Source organism: Fukomys damarensis, unplaced genomic scaffold, assembly GCF_012274545.1.
Source record: "Fukomys damarensis isolate Sample0158 unplaced genomic scaffold, DMR_v1.0_HiC HiC_scaffold_36, whole genome shotgun sequence".
In the NCBI taxonomy this organism is placed as follows: Eukaryota; Metazoa; Chordata; class Mammalia; order Rodentia; family Bathyergidae; genus Fukomys; species Fukomys damarensis.
Genome location: NW_022900948.1, coordinates 37,469,227 through 37,488,176, shown reverse-complemented (window position 1 = coordinate 37,488,176; position 18,950 = coordinate 37,469,227). Strand labels below are relative to the sequence as shown.

At 48.5% G+C, this 18,950-nt stretch overlaps 1 protein-coding gene across 4 annotated transcripts in view; it reads left to right on the top strand.

Moving 5' to 3' along the window:
- The window catches only part of Ttll11 (tubulin tyrosine ligase like 11), a 240,698-nt gene that overhangs the window by 207,031 nt on the left and 14,717 nt on the right, over positions 1 to 18,950 (top strand). For all 4 annotated transcript variants that reach the window (XM_033759047.1, XM_010602956.1, XM_010602955.1 and 1 more), the window contains one exon: positions 3,736 to 3,842. In XM_033759047.1, the coding sequence (XP_033614938.1) occupies positions 3,736 to 3,842 (107 nt within the window). The remainder of the gene's footprint in view (positions 1 to 3,735; positions 3,843 to 18,950) is intronic.

Below are 18,950 nucleotides of genomic sequence, written 5' to 3'. Positions count from 1 at the left end.
CAATGCGTACATTTTAAACCAACCTTGTCTTATGCCTCCTCTTGCCAGATGTTTAGAAATGTGCTTTTGTCTTTTAAAAAAATATATTGATCATTTGTTAGCTTTTATATTTTAGAAGCCTCTCCAGAAAAAGAAAAAAGAAATAAGCTTCTTGCTGATGCAGAGAAGGATGAACACAAAAGAAATTCTATACATGGGATTTTATGGAGTAGGAAAGTTGGTTCCTAAATTTCCCATGAGACGTCAGCAGTTAAGAGGAAATGGAGATGATGATCATTTCAAATCTCTCTATATGTGAGCTCCTAATGAACATGAATGATTTGGGATTCTCTCCTTTGATCCCCAAAAAACAAAAACCAAGCCAGCTAACAAACGTCATTTCTTCAAACTGGTTCTACATCACGGAGGAAGGATGTGAACTGTCAGGTTTCCCATGTGTGAAAAAGTCCTTGTGAGGGCCTGGGATGGGGAGCAGCCTTGTCCTCAGTGTACAAATGAAAGTGCCTCAGACTTGCATGCCCTTGACTCCAAAGGGGGTGATTTCCAGTTTCACATTTGGCTAATCCTTCCCTGGAAATTGTTCTGGCTTCTTGTTTTGTTTGTTTGTTTGTTGTTTTGAGATAGGGTCTCACTATGTAGTTGAGACTGCTCTGGAACTCACTATGTAGCCCAGGCTGGTCTCAAACTCACAGAGATCCTCCTGCCTCAGCCTCCTAAATGCTGGGATTACAGGCGTGTGCCACCACGCCCACCTCTGGCTTCTTGTGTTACTGTATTTCTTGAGCTTCTGCTGAGGAATTTATTCTTCTACTCATGAGTCATTTGAACATCTCTATCCCAGAGCATAAGGGGAAATTGTTGTCAATGATTAGGAGCTACCCAGCTTTTTTAAGAAAATCCAGACTCTGAAATACACCTTCTGAGGGCAGAATCTGAGACTCCTTCAACTCTGTCCTGGCCCCTGGGTCCAGAATACTGCCCACACTACAGGCAAAAAATAAATTCTACCTTGAGTGGATTAGATGGATGAAAAAAATTTTTTCCAGAATTTTGATATCTTGACCTTAGCTTCATTCCTTCCCTCTTTGAGTCCATTGAGAATGTTTGGTGACCACGGGGACAAATGTACAAAAGTGCGCCACCCTGAGGCCCTGGTTTTCTTCCCCCAGTCTTCTGTTGCACTGCTTCCCAACAGGAGAGCTCTGGTGGCTCTCGCCTACTGGTCCCTGAGACTTTATTTCTGAGTTTCTGCTCTGGCTCTGGTCTAGGCCCCCTCCCCACAGGTCCCAAGCCCACTACTCCATCCTCAGGAGGAAACGTGCACGTGGATCCCAGGAAAGTCCTGTCCCTTCTCCTACACCTCAGCTTACCCTTCACTGAAATGGGACTAGGAGCGGTCATAGAGATTCCAAGAGCTCAAGAGCATACAGATGGTGCCCAAGAAAAGCCTACAGGGTCAATATTCCTTTAAAACATCTGGCTACAGCAGCCAGCATGGATCCCTCCTTCCTCTGTCCTGGCAGCAGAAGTTGCAATCAACTGTATCGGCAGCATTGCCAGGGAGGATGAGTTACCTTGGAAGGGGATAAATGGAGAATTCTCCTTGGTAAATTACGGCTCCTGCTAAAGGTTTGACACTTCTATTTTCTTCCTGTCAGAAAAAAATAACTATATACTGGTGGTCAGTTTGGTTTCCTTTTTTCATACTCCATTAACCTGGAGAGCAAGCCAGGCAGTGCTCGGTCCTGGGGGATGCAGGTAGTCCAGAAGACACCGATCTGGTAATTAGAGCAATCCTGTGGCCCTTTCTAATGAAACTTTGGAAATTATCAGTAAAGGGTGTCAGGATGCCCCTGGAGAGACCAGAGCCTTGTCCCCAGCAGAAGCCAATAAAGATAGCCATCTCGGTGACAGGTGATGTGAAAAGCTTGGCGTCCACTGACATGTTGTTACTGGCTCTCAATAACTGTGCACTGATGTGCTTTGAAGTCTGCCACAGTGACTTGTGATTGAAATATGGAGCAGGAGCCCCAGGAGGAAGCAGGATGTGAATTGATGGTCTGAGAAATGTGGATGAGAAGGAAGAAAAGAGGGGAGGGAGGAAGGAAGGGAGGCAGCAAGTGCGCCAGGACACAGGGAGTACCTGCCACATCCGGGCACCACCCATCCTTAGGGGTCTGCATAGGCCTGGGGAGGGGTTCCTGGATACCCAGTCCTGCTGCCAATCAAGGCCTCACCTGTCTGCTTCCTAAGGGAACTGTCCACATGAGGGATAATGACAAATGCAGAGTCAAAGAAGCACTTTATCATTAGTGGGCACAATGGATGTGGATACATTTGAGAAGTTGAAAGCAGCACTGAATATACTTCACTCAGCATGACATCTAGCCCTAGTCAAGCTTCGAGGACTCCCAGGCAAAGCCAGCCCGCCTGGGGACTCATCTCCCAGCATGATCCTGTCCAGCAGGGCACTGGCAAGCCAGAGGCCACCTCCCATCTGCACAGAGGGCCAGAACCCTGGGACCCAGACTCCGGCTGGGAGCTCCCCTGCTCCAATGGGCCAGGATGCTCCCTCACTAAAATGCTGGGCTCAGGCAGCCTGCAGGTCCCAGAGAGTTCTGGCTCTGGGAGAGGAAAAGGGAAAGGGGAGGAGAGATTCTGCTCCAATGGGCCAGGATGCTCCCTCACTAAAATGCTGGGCTCAGGCAGCCTGCAGGTCCCAGAGAGTTCTGGCTCTGGGAGAGGAAAAGGGAAAGGGGAGGAGAGATCCCCCGAAAAGAACTAACAATCACTGCAGGCTTTTTCAGTAAGCCAGAGTGTCCCTTCCCATATTCATCTTTCAAAAAGGATGTGCGATTCTAAACACTCCTTCTGTGGCTTGGATAGGGAGTACAGCTGCTGACATCAGACTGAAAGCCCGGGGACTTTGGCCTCCTTGCATCTAAACAAGAAGAATGTTTGGAGCTAAAGGGTCACGCCCTCCTCCTGGTGTTTCTAGGCGGTGGCTCCTGGAAAGTCAGGACCAACATGGCCGCCAGCCACGCCCACACTGACTCAACCCACACGAAGGGGCCTGGCCCTGCTATGTCTATGTCGTCCTGCTTTGTAAATCTGGGGCTTGGTGTGGCTGATTCAGGACTTATGTGTAATCTTCAGAGGACGGATTAGGGCGGGTGAAGTACAGAAACATGGAGCCTCTGTCTGTAGATGTGGCCTTGGGGACCCATCTGGGGAGCACCTGGAGAGCGGGAGATTGCTCCTGGACAGGAGTGATGGCTTCAGCCTGTGCCGATAACGGCTGTCATGAATGGGTCTTCTGAGCATGACACCAGCCACTGCCTGGATGTTGGCAGGAGGAAACTGTATTGCCCAGGGACAAATCAATAGGAAGGCTGTTTTTTGAAATGTGGAGTTCCCGGGAGGGGGTTCCATGGCTGTATAAGGTCAGGCTGGTCCTGTGTCTGCCTATACATTTCCTAGGTGAGGAAATCTTCACCCTCCTGTGTCACTTCGTACAGGGTCACTGATCCCACCCAGAAGGGCTCCACTCTCATGACCTCAATGCCCCCAAAGGCTCCACTTCCTTATACCACACACCGGGGCGCAGGATTATGGCCTATGCACTTGGAGGGGACACACTTGGGCAGCCCAGAGCAGGCCCGGACGACAGATGGGGCAGGACTGGTTTCAGCCAAGCAGTGACACATTTGCCGTTTGCCTTCCTGTCTTCGGCAGGAACTGCAGACTCAGCAGCAGCAGCCTGTCCATGGCCGCCGTGGACATCCTGTACATCGACATCACGAGGAGGTGGAGCTCCATGACGCTGGACCAGCGGGACTCAGGTACCTGACGACTGGCTCTGCCGGGTCCTGTGGAGGCCCCACGTGCACGGCACGGGGAAATGAAAGCTGGGAGTTTGGGGTAGGAGGCGGGTGCAGTTTTTTGTTCCTTCTTATCAAGGGGGAAGGATGAGGAGGATCCTATCCACTGGAGACTTCATCCCAGGAATTGAGCTGAACTCACACCCCGCGTGTGAATTCCACCGTTAGCTGTCCTCTTCTCTGCTTAAGGCTTTCGCTCCGTCTGTACTGGGGACAGGACGCCCTGCTCTGCGTCCATCCATTTACCCTGAAATACACATTTGCTGAGCACTTGCTGGCTAAGCCATGGGCTGACCAGAGTGAAGCACGGTAGGGTGGCAGCAGCCGAGGAAAGGATGCTGGTGCAGGGATGGGAAGGAGAGACACTCAGGGAGGCTATCAGGGAGCTCTTTATTCAGGGAGGGCCAAGGAAGACGTTTCGCAGAAGGGTGTGAGCCAGCGAACAGGCTAGAGACGGGCACACCGGCAGGGATGTTGCCCAGCCTAGGTGAGAGGCCATTGAGCTTCACGCCACCCCAACTAGCTCCACTGGGCTGGAGCAAAAAAAAAGAAAGGCAGAAGGAGTGCATGGAGTCGTGGAAAGCCTTGAATGACACACCACAGAAGGCCTTGACCCAGTAAATTCTGTGGTGAAGGATTCTATTAGGAGAAGAATCTATCTTTGGGTCAACAAGTTTAAGGTCTTTTTTCTCACAGAGATATTTTCTAAAAGGACAAAATAACCCTAACTGACATTTGTACAGTTCATCTCAAACTGCATATTCCTTCATTAAGTATCCCCACCACCCAATGCCAAAGGCCTCATGAGCCCCATTTCACGGACGGGCAAATTGCAGCTCTGGTGACCAAGGTCCCACAGTGACTGTGAGCCAGAGGCACCACCCTCCCGTCCCACCTGGCTGCCTCCCAGTAGAAGGGATGCACCAAGGAAGAGACCCCGGAGCGGCTTGACCGGTGACTTGGTGGGAAAGAGGTGCAGTCAGACGTTGAGAGGTCCAGGTTGGAACTGGCTTGGCCATTTCCTGCCAGTCTCGGCTTGAAAGCCATTGCACCTCCTAGTCAAGTTCTTTTTCAGGGCACTGATACTGCCTGCTTGCCAGGTGTCAAGGAAGATGAAAGTATTTGGGGCAGTTGCTGACCATGCCAGGCAGTTTTTGTTTTTCGCAGTGCTGGGGATTGGTCCAACCCAGAGCCGTGAGCACACCAGACAGGTACTCTGCCACGGTGCCGCGTCCCCAGCCCAGCAGTTAATCCTCTTAGTAAACGTCGCTCAGGGACAGTCCTACGTGAAGAGCATCTGCCCGTTGGTGCTGCCCTTGCTTTCCCATGCCCGTGTGGACTAGAAAGCTCCCGACCACAGGGATACAGCAGGGCTGATTTTCTGAGTGGCTTTGTGTTGGCTAATGCTATTTGGCATGGTGCTACTGGCTGCCAGTTGCTGGCTGTTTCCGACATGCCGAGCACTCTGCCAGGCATTTCCCATGTGTGTCACTGGCTAGAATTCTCCTGGAGGTAGATGTGATCGTGTCCATTGTACAGAGGAAGAAACTGAGGTTCGGGAGCATAACTGATGGACAAAACTCAAACACCAATCTACCTGGCCTCCCGTTCTGGGTTGCTTCCTCCTATTAATTGGTCCTTAAGTAAGAAAACCACAGCGTTCCCTGCTGTTCTTTCCTTAATTCAACAGCAAAAGTCAGGGGATACCAAGAGTCATTGGATCGACAATAACTTTCGCATCTGCAGTTGGCAGCACTCTTACAACCTCCCCTGGCAAAGAGGAGAGGCGTGCGATGGAGTGCCTGCAGAATTAGGCAGGTTAATTATTGTTTCGGGGACCAAGAGCGCTCATGTGACAACTGAGCGGCGTCACTTTTTGCTGACACCTTCAGAAAGTGAGGTGTTTGCTCTGCGAGCGGAATACGGGGCGACATCACAGGATCTTGTGGAGGGGGCCAGATGAGGGGGTGGTGGTGGCAGTGAAATTATTAAATATTGAAATTGATCAGGAGCAGCAGCAGGAAGCTATTTATCATGTTTTATTGCTTCAAACTCGCATTACCATCTGGCCCATTGTTAATTCCGGGTAGCTTCTCATGTTTTGTTTGTCTCTCAAATTGCTCCCTGTAAGCAGAATCCATGGGGGCTCTGTCCACAGCACAGGCTCCCGGGGGGCCTTTAGGGGTCTGCCAGGGTCTCTCCACTCTGCTGATCATGATAAGAAAAGAAGACAAATATTTATTTTTAGCATGAGCAAATCTGGGGCCAGGAATCCCAGACCTTTTGTACCCCTCAGCCCCTGAATGTGTGGAGTTGGGCAGCAGGGCAATTTTGAGATGATCTCCTATGCCTGTATCGCTGTCACTCAGACCAGGCCCCTGAAGTGCAGAACAGCACCGAATCTTGCAGATGAGGATTCCGAGGTTCCCGGAGCAAGAGTGATTTGTCTGTACTCTGATAGCCCATGCAAAGCAAAGGTGAGATCGGAACCCCAAACTCCTACCGCCTGGCCCCAGGGCCACAGTCTGGGGGCACCCTGGCCCGGCTCGTTCACCTGAGTGACCGCAGAGGGGTGAGGTTGCGAGCCAGGGACCGAGAGCCCGCAGCAGCAGAGAGATCTGACAGTGATGCTCTGTGTGTTTGAAAGAGCAGATAGGGGATTTCAGATGTTGAAATGGTGCTTGTTCAAGGTGATGGACGTGGTAATTAGTCTGCTTTGACGATTACACAGTATATATATCTACTGAAACATCACACTATCTTCCATCGACATGTACAAATTCTGTATGGCAAGAAAATGATTTTTTAAGCCAGCTTACCCTGCACAGGGCCTACTGGGAGGATGGAACTTGGTGTTGGGGTTGTCAAAAGCTTCTGTCTCCCTTCTTTCATTCTCAGAGGTTGCGCCTCTCTTTCCACTGCTACTGAAAGGAAATAACAGGAGAGGGGCTAGGAAGTTCTGAGCAGTAAAGCCTGAAATGGGAGCCTCTCTGTGCCCACGGTCTTGCAGCTGGTACAGGCAGGGCCCATTTCTCTCCTCCTTCTCAAGGCTGGTCCCACACCCGTGACTCTCAGGGAGAAGGGGGCCCCTGGAGCCAGCCACCTTTTCAGACCCATTCAGCAAGCTCTTACAGAGTAGAATTCTGTGGCTGCAGGGTGGTCCTTGCTTTTGTCCTTCCTTCCCTCCGTGTTTGGGGCCAAAGGATTCTCAGGCCCGGGATTCCAGTTAAGTACTGGCTAGCGCAGTGGACACTGCCGAGGAAGACAGCTCTGCCTATCCCAGAGCTGCTGTGGGTTGACAAAAAAGAAGTCTTTGGGCCTGGGGGTGTGGCTTAGTGGAAAAGCCCATGCTAAACATACAAGAGATTCTAGCTTTGATCCAAAGCACCAAAACAAAAGATAACAGGTAATGAACATGTCACCTGCAATTGGGCCCTGTGGGAATATAAAGATAAATTACTCACAGATCCTATCCTTCCTCAGGAGTCATAAGAGAGGCCATTCACTGAAAATCTGCTATGTGATACCAATAACATATGTTTGTATGCATTATCTCATTTAATTCTCACACAATCTTATAAGGGTTGTTATTGCCATTTGAAAAATAAGAAACATGAAGCTCACGGGGGTGAGATTAAGCAGGTGCCTACAGCAGGGACCGTGGGATCAGAAGCGCAATCACTTTGAGCCCATTTTCCCTTTGCACTGTAGCTATGGTCTCTTGGTCACACGAATGGCTCTGCCAGTTGATAATCATGGTAGGCCATGACCAGAGGTATCATGAAGTCTAGGGAGGGGGGCTGCTGAAAGGGTTAAAACAATGTGGGGCATGCATGGGTGCACACACACATACACACGCACACACAGCACTTAGCGTGGTAGGCAACCCAAAAAAGACACCCACTGTGTGACAGTACCCTGCACACAAAAGCATGCCTGTACCTGGAACACAAAAGCACGTCCCTCAGCGCCCAGTAAGCACTCGATCAGTGGACAAGCACCAAAATTAAAACACCCACATCTTCAAAGCTGGAAGTTCAGAGTGTGAGAACCATGTCTTACAGTAGAGATGTCTTAGACAGGGCCTCCCTTCCCACCCCTGCATGCCAAGGGTAAGACACCTCACACAGGGTGGCTGCCCACTCCCAGCACCAGCTGTGTCAAAGTGCTAATGCATCCTTCCCTGCCCCAAGCCCACCCAGCCCTTCCTTCTGCTCCAGTGAGACTCTGATGCCTACCAAAGAGGCTAATCAGATTCCTGGTGCTTGAAGCTGTTGGGAACACAAAAAAACCTGTATGAAGAGACCTTGCTGTTGAAATGGAGAAGGAAACAATGTTCTAAAAAGGTCAGTGAGGAAAAAACATGAAAACCAATAAGAAATTGCATGCATGTGATGAAACCTCAAGGAGCATCCTTCTGAATAGCCTCGTTCCTTGTTTTGCAGGACCCAGGACCTCCTGCATGCTGGTCACTCTTCCCTTAAACCACATCCCCAGCCTTGGTTTTGATCATTTGTTTTGTTTCCTCTTCAACCTCATGTACACAGAATCAGATTAATCACCATCCTTGGTTCATGAGACACTTCTGTCATGGTCCATATCCAGCCTGCTCTTGTGTACTTTGCTTTTTAAATTTTGCACTTTGAATAATGGAATAAGTAGCCCCCCCAAAAAAAGCTAGGACTTGACAATAACTTGCATCTAACATCTGGCTCCCCACCCAAGGACCCTCATCTGCTCCCTCCTCTCATCTTCCCTAAATAGGCCATCTTCATCTCCCTAGAATGTCAAAGACTGCTCAGAGTTTGATGGAATTTAGTAACGTATAGTCTCACGCTCTCCAGCATGCCAATGTAATTGTCATTTTTTAAAAAATTAAGGATTTTAATTTCATTTTCTAGAATTTCCAGCAGAACACAGAAATCTAAATGAGGGTGTTATCAGCAAAACGTGTGTCACAGCCCTCTCCTGGGCCAGAATCAAATGAGAAAATGATTTGGCTGTGAGATGCAGTTATTTCATGTAAATTTTACTCACGAGTTGCTTCTTATCACAGACACTTTGCTCCCAACTCCTTCCAGAGTGAAGTGGAAAGTTTCTGTGAGCAGAGAGATGAAGACGGCATCATGGTCAGACAATGAAAGGAGCTGTCACTCATATCAGCTAGGACAAACATTTCGCCTACAAAGGTTACATTTGAGCCCAGCACCTAGATGTCTGGTCCATCGATAGTCCCAACATCCGGGGGCCTGAATCTCTGCTCACTTTGCAGCCAGATGTTTTGATGGTTAAGAAAGTAGTGAAAGGTCCCTCCCAGTAACCAATCTGAGGGGGAACAGATGGATTGGATCCTTCCCACCCCTGCCTGTCCTGTGAAAGTACACACACACACACATGCACACACCTTGGTTGGACTGGGATATTTAAAAGCACATAGTATAATGTTTGATACAGGCTAGACCTTTTGACCAGAATAGGAACCGTTTCTTTCACTGCTTGCTGAACCCCTGAGCTACATATCCCCGTTTTGGAGGTGCCTTGGTTTGACTAGCAATGTGCTTAAAGCCATGGGCTCTGGATTCAGACAAGCCTGCCTTTGAACCTGGGCTCAATCATCTGGTAGTTAGGTGACCTCAAGCAGTTGTATGGCTTTCTCTGAGCCCCCTTTTCATTAGCTGGGAAGCGGAGATAGTAATGGTGCCCATCTCACAGAAACACTGACATAGAAGGAGTGAAACCGTGTGCAAAGTGCTCAGAGCAGTGTCTGCCCCATCTGTTCAGCAAAGCAGGCGAAGACTGTGATCACATGGGTCTCCCTGTATACCATTCTCAGGAGTTCTTCCCTGGGCACCTGTTCCTGCCAGGTCACTGCAGGTTCTGGGGGCAGAATCAGGAAGAGAGGGCCACCTCGCTGTGTAGCCAGAGGGTGGACTTGGTTGCAATGGGCTGTCCCTTGGTGCTGCACAGAATCCAGGCCTCCTCATCCTACCCTCTCCTGTTTATTTTAGCACACTGTTGAGGGTTGTGACTGATTCCAGCTCCTCTCTCTCTCTCTCTCTCTCTCTCTCTCTCTCTCTCTCCCCCTGTCTTTCTCTCTCTGAATTTATTTTGTCAGTCCTGGGGAGCTACAGCCCTACCCCTTTTTTATTTTGAGACTGGGTCTTCCTAAGTCACTACTCTGCCCAGATTGGGCTCAAACTTGCAATCCTCGTACCTCAGCCTCCCAGAGTGCTGGGATTACAGACATGGACCACCACACCTATCTATCTGAATCCTATTTCTACCTAGAGTCCACCACCAGCTGCCTGTAGCAACTGGTTTCACAATTCCAACCCCAGAGAGAACCTCCGAGTGATAGAGGGTCTCACAGACTGGACCCCTGCCCTCTCTGTGGCCACCCAATCCTGTCACCAACTACATTCTCCCTCACTCCACTCAGAGTGGCTGGCAATCTCTGAGCCCTCCAGTTGGGCTCTGGCCTCTGATGGAAATCCTTCCACCTTGGGCGCTGTGGCCTGTGCCAGCTTCCACAAGCACTGTCCTCCTCCGTCCCAGGCAGAATCCTAACCCTTCTCATTGGTGCCCAGGACTGCCAGGTGAACAAGAAGCCTGGCACATAGTAGGCGCTTCAGAAACACTCCTCAGAGAGATCAGATGCCAGACCACGCCAGTCAGCCGGTCCTGTGGGTGTCTGAATCTTGTTACCGTCTCTCACCGAATTTCCTCAGTCGACTTATGCAAATCATGTGACGCCTGTACTTGCATCCGCTGGAATGAGCCTCAATTGAAATGCATTTGGTTGCCGATGTACTGAAATATTTAAAAGTATTTTTACTTGGAATGTTTAGCGAAGCCTCCCTTATACATATACATGGGTGCCCCCGCCCCGGTGGGAGACAGGGCCCACAGAAGTAAGCTGGTCTTGCGCAGCGCCATGTGGAGGTATCTGGCACCGACCGCGTTCTTCAGCCTTGAAATTATCTTGCAATCAGATGGGCCTCTCTGGATGCGTGCCCTACACGCATTTACAAAATAGTCGGTGTCAGAATTATTTTTAATAGAAGCGAGGGGGCCAATAGAAATGCCAGCCCACCCTGCCCCACCCCGACACTGGTCTTGGGGCCTGGTAAATGCAGGCTGTGCTCAGAGAGGTGCATTCACACCCACCACCCAGGGCCAACAGAGCGCCCATCCTTCCTCATCCCCTCTCCCCGCCAAGGGTGGTGTCTGCCCATAGCTGGGCTCCGCCCCTAGAAACAGAAGAGAGAAAAGCAGAGCTCTTTTACATGAGGGCCTCCTCACGCCTCGCACCTACTGCATCTCATCCTCAGATCTGGGGGAGCAGCAGCTCAGCAGTTCTAAACACCAAAGAACAAGGCCAGGCCGCAGAGTCAGGCTGGACTGCCCTACCTGCCATGGGCCGGTGCTGCACCGCTGGGAACCCGAGCGCCCTCTGAGAGGACACGTCCTGGGCCTGCGGTCGGGATTTAGGAAGGAAGTGTGTGCCTGGATTGAACGATGCTTCTCGCCCATTGCCATCGCCCCTGATGTGTGTGTGCTTTACAGGTTGTCACATGCTTTCCACTGAAGTCACCCTCTCCCGGAGAGCTTGGTGTCTTGGTCATTACAAAGGAAGAGCCAAGGATTGGAGGGGCAAAGAGAGCACTCATGCAGGTAGTTGGGGACAGGAAGGGAAGGTCTCAGGTCTCAGCCCCAGGTCTCAGGTCTGGGCTGCTCCTTGTAGTGACAACACTCAAGCCCATGAAAACATGAGCACTGCGCCAGTCCCCAAATGTCCCCAGGTCCAGGAGCTGGGCAGCACTCTGGTCCCTGAGCTGGCCGTAGGGTGGCCATGAGGTGATGGTCGCATCCAGGAAGCACTGCGTTTGGGGGGTTCCTTCCTCACCCCGTGGAGGAGTCGCCATATGGTTTGCACAGTGCAAAGCACCTCTCTGGATTGTCCTCACTCTGCTGCACCGAAGGATCTGTCTTATCTCCTACGTTAGCTGCAACAATGAGTGCTAGACAAACAAGGGGCCATTCCAAGAGCACCCAGCCCATGAGGGGAAGTGTTTGGACCAGGAACCAGCTCTCCCAACTGAATCGGCTCACAGGCTGCCTCCTAAGGTGACTGCCAGAGGTTGGCACCAATGCGAGGTATGCTTATGGAGCCACCCAATGTGGGCCAGTTGCTCTGGAAGCCCCTTTTTAATCAACAGGCTTCATTTTATTAGGGCACAGAGCAAATAATACAGAGCATCCTCCCTTCCCAATCCATAGTTACCCCTAAAATACCATCTTGTATTATTGTGGTGCAATTAACAAAGACTTGTTATTATCACCAAAATCTAGTTTCTGTTAAAGTTCACTCTTCCTACTGTACAGTCCCATGGGTTTTGACAAACACATAATGACATGTATTCACAGAGCATCAGACAGAATAGCCTCACTGCCTAAAAATCCCCTGTGCTCCACCTGTTTGTCACTGCCCCGGTGCCCCTGGCAACTGCTGACCTTTTTTCTCTCTAGTTCGGCCTTTTCTAGAATGTCATATTGTTGGGATCAGACTGCATTCTTTCACTTGGCAACATGCATTTAAGTTCCTGCGTGTCTTTTCTGTGGCTTGATAGTTCATTCCCTTTTACCTCTGGATAATAGTCCGAGGAATGGGCATACCGCAATTTGTTAGCCCCAGGTCTCAGGTCACTTCCTGAAAGGCGTCTTAGATGCCTCCAGGTTCGGCAGTCATGAGTAAAGCTGCTTTAAATATTGCTTTAAATATTAAATTTTCCTGAAAGGCGTCTTAGATGCCTCCAGGTTCGGCAGTCATGAGTAAAGCTGCTTTAAATATTCGCGTGTGGATTTTGTGCAAGCATAAGTTTTGACTCAGTTAGACAAATAACTAGGGAGTTTTGGACCATGTGGTACTATGGTTACTTTGAGGTGTCACCCTGACTGGACTGGCCTGAGGAATTCCCAGGGGACTGGAAACTCACTGTTTCTAGCTGTGTCCAGGAGGGATGTTCAGAGGAGATTGGTGGACTGAGGGGACAACCCTCCCTCAGTGTGGGTAGGCACCTCTCAGTCACCGCCCCCCCCGGGACCCAGATGGAGCCCAAAAGGCAGAGGAAAATCGATTTCCTCCTGCCCCTCTGCAGGGACGGGGACACCTTCGCCTGCCCTTGGACATCAGAACTGCAAGCTCTCTGACCTTAAACTCCTGATTTCCACATGTTGCCCTCCCACCAGAACTGATTGGTGTTTCCAATGCTCTGCACCCTTGTTAACTTAGTATAGTCCATCTTAGAGTACAGCCCTTCTAGTAGATGTTTAACTTGAGATTCCCTAAAGATGTTTCATGAGAAGCCTATTTTCATATGCTTTCTGGTCACCTATCTTCTTTGGTGAGGTTATTCAGATCCTAGGCCCATTTTTTTTTTTGAAATTGGGATATTTGTTTTCCTGTTGTTGAGTTCTATGATTTCCTTATATATATTTTGGAGGGAGATAAGTTATTTATCACATGTATGTGCCACAAGTTTTTTTCTCAATCTGTAGCTTATCTCTTTGTTTCCTTTTTTAATCCCTCACCCCTCTGGGGTGAGGTACTGGGGAGTAAACTTTGCCTCAAGTGGGTTAGGCAAGTGCCCAACCCCATTTTCTTAAAAAAATCTTTCTCAGAAGTTTTTAATTTTAATTAGGCCCAGTTTATCAAATTTTTTCTTCCATGGGTCTTGCTTTTTGGTGTTGTATCTTAGACTTCATAGCCAAACCCAAGATCACCTATATTGTCTTCATTTCTCTGTGAAGTAATAAAATGTTATTTGAAAATGGATGTATTAGTTAGAAATATATATTGCAAACTCTAAGATGATGACTTACTCTAAAAAAAAGTATAAGTTGAATATGGCATGTGGCTATTTATCCCAGCTACTTAGAAAGTTGAGGCAAGATGATCATTTGAGCCCAGGAGTTGGAAGGCCAGTCTAGGTAATGTACTGAGGCCCCAACTCTGAAGGGGAGGAGGGGAAGGGGGAGAGGGAGATGGAGAGGAAAAAAGAAGAAAGAAGAAGGGAAGGAGGAGGAGGAAGGAGAAATATTCTAAAAGAAGACATAAAATTTAATCATATAAAATGTTCTATTAAAACCCAAAAACGCAGAGAGAAAGAGAAAAAGAGAGAGGGGGAGAATTTAAAAAGAAAAAATATAATAAATAGCACTCACAATGATGGTGGCTATTCATCCAATTATATAGTAATTGTTTCAAATGTGAATGGTTTAAATATATCAATTATCATGAGACCACTGAGCAGATAAAACACAAGACCCAACTAGATGTTGTTTACATTTTAAACATGAAAGCATAGATGAAAAGTACAGAGATGAAGAAAGTTACACCATATTCACACAACCAAAATAAAGTTGGAGTAGCTATATTAATTATTTGACAAAGCAGGCTGCAAAATAAAATTATCAGAGATAAAGGTGTGATAAAATTATCAGAGACAAAGGGATTGGTTCTCCAGGGAGGTAAACAAATCCTGGGCACATATGTGCCAGCAGAGAATAGAAATATGTGCGGTAAAACCACAGAAAAGAGAAGACAAATCTTTGACTAGCTGCAGACATAAACACTCCCCCATCAGTAAGTGACAGATCCGGCAGGCAGAAAATTGGTAAGGATGCATTTGAACTGAACAGCACCATCACTCAACTGGGTCTCATTGATATATTTAAAGTATTTCATCCACCAACAGCAAAATATACATTCTTCCCGGTTCACACGGAAGATTCACAAAAATAGTGTACATTCTAAGCCATAAAACACATTTTAGCAAATTTAAAGGAATAGAAATCACACCGAGTATGCTTTCAGAGCACACTAGAATTAAACTAAACATAAAAAACAGAGAGATAGCTAGGAGGTCCCAACATGATTGAAGATAAAATAACACAAGTCTAAACCACATATGTTTCCTCTGCTGCTGTATTCTGGAAGTGATTGCAGAAAATTGGTCTCATTTCTTTCTTAAATGTTTGGTAGAATTCACCAGGGGACCCATCTGGTCTGGTGCTTTCTCATTGGTGAAATTGTTAATTATTTGTTCAATTTCTCTAATAGATAATAATTTATGCAGATTATGTTTTTCCTTGTGTGAGTTTTGGAAAATTGTGTCTTTCAAGCAATTGAGCTACTTCATCGAAATTACTAAATTTGGGGGCATAAATGCATTCATATTTCTTTATTATTCTTTTCATGAACCTGAGAGCAGTGGTGATAATCCCCCCTTTCACTTCTGATATTACTAATTTGTAATTACTCATTAGTAATATAGCAATGTTCTCTCTCTTTTTTTTTTTTCATGGTTAGCCTGGCTAGAGGTTTATTGATTTTATGGATAAGATCTTTTCAAAGAACCAGCTTTTGGTTTTACTGATTTTTCTCTACTGTTTTCCTGCTTTTTATTTCATTGACTTGTTTTCTAGTTTTTGTTGTTTTTCTTTCTTTTGCTAATTTTGGATTTAACTTACTCTTCTCCTAATTTCCCAAAATAAAAGCTTAAATTGCTGATTTTAGTTCACTTTCTTTTCTGATATATGCATTCTATGCTATGTTTCCTTCTAACCACTGCTTTCACTGTGTCCCACACATTTCAATAAGCTCTACTTTCATTTTCACTTAGTTTAAAATATTTTTAACTTTTTCTCAAGCCTTCTTTTTTGAGAGGTTTTATATTTATCTTGCCAGGAGCCGAAATTCCCTGAATGTTTGCCGTAGCTCTGGGTACCAGAGGCTTGGGTTCCCTCTCATTTCCTTGGTTGTGTTCTTATCGCATTGCCTTCGGGCTCCCCTAAAAACTCCTTAAATGGAGCCTCTGTCTCTACAGCTGTAATCCATTGTTACAATACCAGATCCCTACTGAGGTAGCAGTGAAGTGCTGAGGAGATAGAACATTCTAGAATTTTAAGATTAATTCTGTTTCTCTGGACTGTGGTATTCAGAAGTGTTTCCTGGCCCTTTTTTTCTCCCTGTACATGGGACAGGGAGCGTAGAGGTACCTTCAAGAGTTTTCAACTCCCTTCAACCTAGTCCACACTTGGCCTCCAGTGGTTGTCAGTTAGGTCAATTCTTCCCAACTCATGCTGGGCAGCTCCTGCCCTTCCTAAGCTGTCTCAGCTGCTGATTTTCTTTTTTCACCCATCTCTCCAGCTTTCAGTGCAGCAGCCTGCCCTGTGACCTCAATTCTCTGGCGGATCTAAGAAGAGTCATTGATTTTCAGTTTGCCTAGCTTTATTTCTTGTTGTAAGGACCAGAGTGAGGGCTTTTGAGCTCTGTACATGTTGGAACTAAGGACAGGGCATGAGCATGTTACACACTGCCCACCAATCCTGAGAGGGAAGCTTTAACTCCTGGTTACAGAGAGAGAGAGAGGCTGAGAGGTTAAGTAATATGCCCATGGTAACCCAGCTAGTGAGTACTAGAACCAAATTCTTTCTCCAAAATAGAATGGTATTTGACAAACCATCTCACTCTTGAGCATTCCAGGAGCCTTTCCTTAAAGGCCCCTCCAGAGACTTTCTGTGCCATCCTTGGTCAAATCTAGGCTGAGTCACTTAACCTGAGAGTGAAGCAAGAATCTTAAGAGCCATGCTATGGGTTTGTAGTCAAGAAAACACCTGAGCGAGCTGGGACAGCTTCTTCCCTTCAGGGCTCACCAAGCACAACTTCGAAACTCTCCTCTGGTCACGATCACCAATGTGCATTCATTCATCTTCCTGCCATAGTACCAAAGTCTTTAAAACCAGTCCCCTCAATGCCCCAGGGGATACTTGGCCACAGCCAGAGACAAGTTTGGTGGTCACCCCTGGGGGAGGGGAATTGCTCTACTGGCATCTAGTGGGAAGAGGCCAGGTGCAGCAAAGCACCCCATAAATCACAGCACAGCCCCCCAAGGAAGCATCACCTGGCCCAGAATGTGATCAGTAACCGTGTTCCCCCAGGCTTCCCTAAAAGACAGCTCCTGGGGCTGCTCCCTGTACCCCACCATGGGCATATGACACAGCTGCCTGCCCACCAGCTGAGGGCAAAACAAGGTTTCCTCCGCCTCAGAGACCCAGGTGGTCCATGAGGAAGGGTATGCACCCTGCCTGCTCAGTTCGACCTGACATGACTGAGGCACTTTCTTTTCGGTAGCGGTGGGTGTCTCTGCCCACGCTTCCCCCATCACGTCTGCAGAGGGAGGAGGAGGCCTTATGCAAGCACAGCCTCAGACAACCTTCTGTCATTTTGGCACCCCAGGGCTGGGAAACCCCTCCCTCCTCAAATCTCCAGGGGAACGAGGTTCTGTTCTGAAGGAGCCTTACAAGACACGCAGGGCAGCATCCAAGATCTGCGGCCTCTGAGATAGGCCTTGCTGTCCCGGCTCCAACCTCTGCAACCCTGGTGCCTGTTCCGGCTCACTCCTCTCCACACCCAGGACCAGCCACTGTGGGCTGCAGGGCCAGGCCACTGTACCTTCTCACTGAGCCCTGCCTGGAGTGCCCCTCCCTACCTTGGTTACCTGGACCTACCTACCTATGAGACCCTCCTTTGTGAAGCTTCTAGACTCTCCCTGCCAAACAGTCCTGTTCTCCCCAGTGCTGGGTGGGTTCTGGGCACATCCGCCAGCAGGCACCCTTGCTGCTGTGTCTGTAACCCCTCTTTATCTGCCACTCTTCACTGCCGAGCACCTCCATGCAGTGTCTGATTTGGGTTTGGGGCCCAGGGCCGAGCACAGTGAAGGCTTATTGAATCAGTAAGTGAATGAATGTGTGTGCTCTCATGGAAGGACTCTCTTCTCTCTCTGGGCTCCCGATTCTCAATTCTCCTGGGCTACTGCCAGCACCTGTAATGGTTCCCTGCTGCTCACTCTGTTATCTGAGACGTAGGCCCTGGGACAGCCCTACTGCTTCCAAGGGCAAGGGAAGCTGCATGATCTTAAGGAAGGAAGTCACTTGCCCTCTGCACCCGACACAACCACCGGCTGGCAGCTGTAACCGGGCAAGGTGTGTTCCTCACAGTGAAGTGTACACGATGGCCGGTCAGAGGAGATAATCAGATCCTAGTCGGGCTCAAGACTCCCTAATTCTCGCTGCACTGTGGCCCTAACTGGCCCCCAGACAGCACTGCTTCTAGGCTTGAGTACAGTGACAGAAACATTTTCGCGCACTAATAAAATTACCTTCTCTAAAGAAGGCAATTTGCATGTTAATGTTTTGGGTAATTCTGTGCAGCTCCAGTGCCCTCAGGGCTGCAATTTCTCTCTGACAAAGTGACAAAAATAAACTCTCGCAGAAAAGAGCATCTTTCTTCTCTCTCATTTGTGCTCTACCGTGACATTCTTAATGGGAGTCAAGTTGCAACCCACTGCTCTGTCTTATTTCTGACACTGATCTGCCTCCTGTCACTGCTCCAAGTGACTGGCAGGCTCTAAAGAGCTCCTTAGAGGGGTCTCTCCCAGATGATGGGGTTCAGTCCCTCATGTGAGCTGGCTCCACCTCTTCTGTACACACCAGAAGGCCCAGGCAGGGGGACAGACAGGGGAGCGGGGAAGAGGTGGCGTTGGTGGGTGGCCTTGAGTCAGGGTGGTCAACTCTCCCCAAACTGCCCATCTTTGGGAAACAAAGGCCACTAAAATGGGCTGGGGATTTGGAGACACTGCCAACCATTTATTCCACTAGGCCCTGACCATTTAAAGACAGGAAAGAAGGTCACATTTGCAAGGCATCTTTCACAGCCTAGTGGGGCTGTGACACATTGTCCTGCACCACCACCACCAAAAGCCAGGAAGGGGCCTGGGATTTGGCTCAGTGGTTCTGCTGCCTGCCTCGCAAACATAAGGGCCCAAATTCAATCCCGCCCCCATACCAAAAAAAGAAAAAAAAAGCCAGGAGGGTGGGTAGAAGCTCAGGCTTGCAGTAAATTAGCCAAGGTCACCAGCAGCATTCAGGAAGCAGAGCCTCTCCTAGGCGTGTCTGATACCCAGCCCACTCAGCTCATATGGATCAGCTCATATGCCATGAGCGCCA